The 3,654-nt window shown below is 39.7% G+C and overlaps 1 protein-coding gene across 1 annotated transcript; it reads left to right on the forward strand.

The window, feature by feature from the left end:
* The first annotated feature begins 1,608 nt into the window (after nt 1-1,608).
* LOC109705340 (BTB/POZ and MATH domain-containing protein 2-like) lies at nt 1,609-2,757 on the forward strand. Its single transcript, XM_020226076.1, has 2 exons — nt 1,609-1,648; nt 1,695-2,757. The coding sequence occupies exons 1-2, from the start codon at nt 1,609-1,611 to the stop codon at nt 2,519-2,521; spliced, it is 867 nt and encodes a 288-aa protein (XP_020081665.1). The 3' UTR covers nt 2,522-2,757.
* The last annotated feature ends 897 nt before the right edge of the window (nt 2,758-3,654 follow it).

Genomic DNA, 3,654 nt, shown 5'->3' on the forward strand with positions numbered 1-3,654 from the left:
TTTAAAAAAAAATTAAGAACGAGAACAATAAAAAAAATCTTTTCTTTCTTTTTTTTTAAACGGGTTTTTACAATAGTAAAACTCAAACCGTACATAAATAGAATTTTATATCACTGTAAGCAAAAAAAATCCAAGCCACTCCTTTTGAATCCCGTACGGTAAAAATAATAATAATAAAAAAAGATAATAATTTGCAGATAAACAATATCCAATTAGAAATTAAAAATACTAATCTGAATTTATTTAAATTTGAATGACAAGCATACAAGCAAGTTGTCAAACAGAATTAAATGCAAAATATATATGTATATATATTTTAATGGATTAACACCGTCAGATTTAATCACAATCAGATATAGAATACGCCTTAGATTGTTAGAACAAATATCGCATAGGAATCTGATTGCAATTAAAATCTAACTAATTTTGTAATAAAGATAAAATTAAACTTACAGATAAATGCAAATATCCAAATAAAGATATGATCTTATCCGGAAGCGTGCGAGGCACTGCTCTAAGGCGTATTCCCGTCCTTACGTGCGGGATTAATCGGAAATAACACCCCAAGGTACGACCGGAATTCCTCCTCCTGTGAGCACGAGCGTGAAGGAGGTTGACGGAGATTCTCAACACCCAGTAGATAAGGGGAATGTTCAAAAATGAAAGATAAAAATGAAAGATAAAAGAATAAATGGATAGAGATTAACCAATGATCAAAAATCTTTTCTACCTGCTCTATTTTTTCTATTTGAAAAACAAAGGTGGAAAAGGGGAAGGGGATTTAACGTCCTTTTTCGTTACGAGAAAAAGGCGTATCCCGTGCAACGGAATGAGATTCCGTTGACGCAAGAAACGGACCAAGAAATTGAACGGGAAAAATATCCCGTTAATTTCTTTCTCATTAAGAAACATAATAAAATAATTAAATTAAATAAAATAAATAAAGTAATAAATAAATAAAATAATAAATAATAAATAAGAAATAATAAAACATCAAAGTGCAAATAAAATAAATTCAAACTTAAAATTTTGAGTTTTCACCAACAGATATAGGCACAAATTGAAAAGAAGAGAGAGTATAAAGGAATGTACGGTAAGGAAATACAGAGGATAGTCGTAGTAGAGGAGGAGAAGAAAAAGCATGTAGAGGAGGAGGGTTGATACCTTCGCAGCAAAGATAGAGAGAGAAGTAAAGGAGAGGGAGGAGAAAGAGAAGGAAATGCTTCAAGAAGAGAGATAGATACAAGGTAAGTGAAATATGATTTGGAGAATAGCAGCTAGGGTTTAGTTTACTAATATTCTGTTCACATATTAGTTTACTTATTTTTGTTGCTCAGATTGTGGAGAGATAGATTTGGGGATTTGGGATTTGTATTCCTCTGAGCTCAATAAACTATTTTACTCCATGGCTGCTGCTGCTTCTTCTTCCTCTTCGTCGGCGCTGGTGGCGGAGGCGGTGAGCGGATCCCACCGGTTCAATAAGATCTCGCGGCTACTCCCTAAACTGAAGGGATCGGCCCGGTAAGCGCTACGACTCGCGACCGCCTTCGCCGTCGCGGATTCGTACTGGCCATCCAGTGCTACCGCCGTGCGGCCAATCACAAGGAGATGGCAGACTTAATTCCTCTGTTCGTCATGCTGCCTGGAAGCCAGGACATAAAAGCGCAATACAAGATCGCGCTGTTGAACCACAGGGATCCCCTCGTTCGACCGAGCCTCCGCGGATCTCCCAGCAACGGTCCCCCAGCTTCCCAGGCCGCGAGCATGCTGGGGTTTCAGTCGATTTATGCGCAGAGCCGATCTAGAGACGTCCCTGTATCTTAAAGATGATTGTTTCATAGTTCAGGGCACTTTGACCATGATAAAAGAGCCCCGGCTGGAAGTCCCTATTGCTCTGGCAGTCCCCCCGCCGCCGCCGTCCGACTTACATCTGCATCTCCTGCAGCTGTTGGAGAGCGGAGAGGGGTCCGACTTGGCGTTTGAAGTCGTGGGAGAGACTTTCGCGGCGCATCGGTGGCTTCTCGCCGCGCGGTCACCGGTTTTCAAAGCGGAGCTTCTCGGCCCGATGAAGGAGAAGAGTATGCAGCGCATAAAGATCGAAGACATGGAAGCGGCGGTGTTCAAGGCGTTGCTTCATTTCATCTATTCGGACTCGCTGCCTGATTTGACCGACGAGCTCGCGAAGGAGTCTCCAGCTCTAATGGCTCAGCATCTGCTCGCTGCTGCAGATCGGTACGGGTTAGAGAGGCTGAGGCTAATATGCGAAGACAAGTTATGCAAGCAAGTCGACGTCGGCACGGTGGCGACCACCTTGGCTTTGGCAGAACAGCACCGCTGTGACCGACTCAAGGCTGCTTGCCTCGAGTTTGTTGCCTCCCCTGAGGTGCTTATTGCCGTCATGCTTACTGATGGATTCGAGCACCTGAAGAAAAGTTGCCCGCTGGTACTGAATGATCTCATGGAGAAGTTCGGTTGCCTCTCTTATTCCATTCGGAAGGAGCAATCGGAGAACGAAAATTGAGAGGCGATATTGAATATCATGTCACCTCCAACTCTAAATGTTGCAGTGCATCTGGTTGCATATTTCCAATTTTACTGAAGGTATTGCTCAATTATGAAATAAGCATGTTTCCGACTCTAAATTATGTAAATTATGAATTAAGTGACTCGACCCTTTGTTTTGATGATACATAACCGTTGAATTGTTGTTCATGCATGCCTCACATTAACCAAATCGCCTTATTTGATGTTCTTTCACAGTGTTGTCGCTTTTGCCAAGTTATTGTTAGAGATGAAAACAGATGGATCTCACTTGAGCTATGGTGCATTTTGAAACATTATAATTTTTTGTTTTATGATCTGACCTCGCAGAGTGTTTGGTTTAACTATTAGCACTGCAAACCTAAGTACATTTTTTAGATGGAGTACTTTTTAATCTAACAAAAACTTTTGTTGTTATCTATTTAACGGAAACTGTTAAGTCCGAACCGAGCTCGCGCGATAAAACCTTCTGAAACCAAAAGACCAGCAAGTTCGAGGTAGTAAAAACAAAATTTTGAAAGTTGAGGTACCCGTATCAAAATGAGCAATATTTTGGTAAGGCCTATATTCTCTCATCTTTCTGAATTATGGTGTATTGCCTTATGCTGAACTTACGAACTATGAGCATAATCTCTTTACAAGAAGCATCCTCTTACTCTTTACTTGTTATCTATAGACTATTATTTTTCCATTCTTCTATTATCGGTTGGATGAATTATGACTGATACCGTTTGCTTTAACCTTCTTTGTTGCATATGTAAACTGATTGATAAAACATCTTTAAGCATGCTAATCATAGGCCAACTAAATTAACTGTGCGCTGAAATGGGCACAGATCAAAGGTCTAGATTGACAAACTGTTTTTGACAGTATCAGTATCTGCCAAGTGCTACAATTAGAATGCTTTGAGCCAAAGCTTGAAGTGAACAAATCCAAACTATGTTTGGAATAGAAATGGAAAAAAAAAATAATGGATTGTATTGAAACGAATAATAAAATGACGAATCATCTAGAAATATTTGGTTCATTATTGGAATAAAAATCAGAATGGACATCTAGAATTTTGAAGATTTTGATTAAAAAAGAGAAGAGCGGTGAAAGGAGAGGGAAGGA

This window comes from Ananas comosus, unplaced genomic scaffold (assembly GCF_001540865.1).
Source record: "Ananas comosus cultivar F153 unplaced genomic scaffold, ASM154086v1, whole genome shotgun sequence".
Taxonomy (NCBI): domain Eukaryota; kingdom Viridiplantae; phylum Streptophyta; class Magnoliopsida; order Poales; family Bromeliaceae; genus Ananas; species Ananas comosus.

What these genes read in the sequence shown, in the direction of transcription:
- LOC109705340 (XM_020226076.1), top strand. Translation starts at nt 1,609, where the DNA reads ATGGCAGACTTAATTCCTCTGTTCGTCATGCTGCCTGGAA. An exon ending in GTTCGTCATGCTGCCTGGAA is followed by an intron (nt 1,649 to 1,694) that starts GCCAGGACATAA and finishes GTTGAACCACAG; the next exon opens with GGATCCCCTCGTTCGACCGA.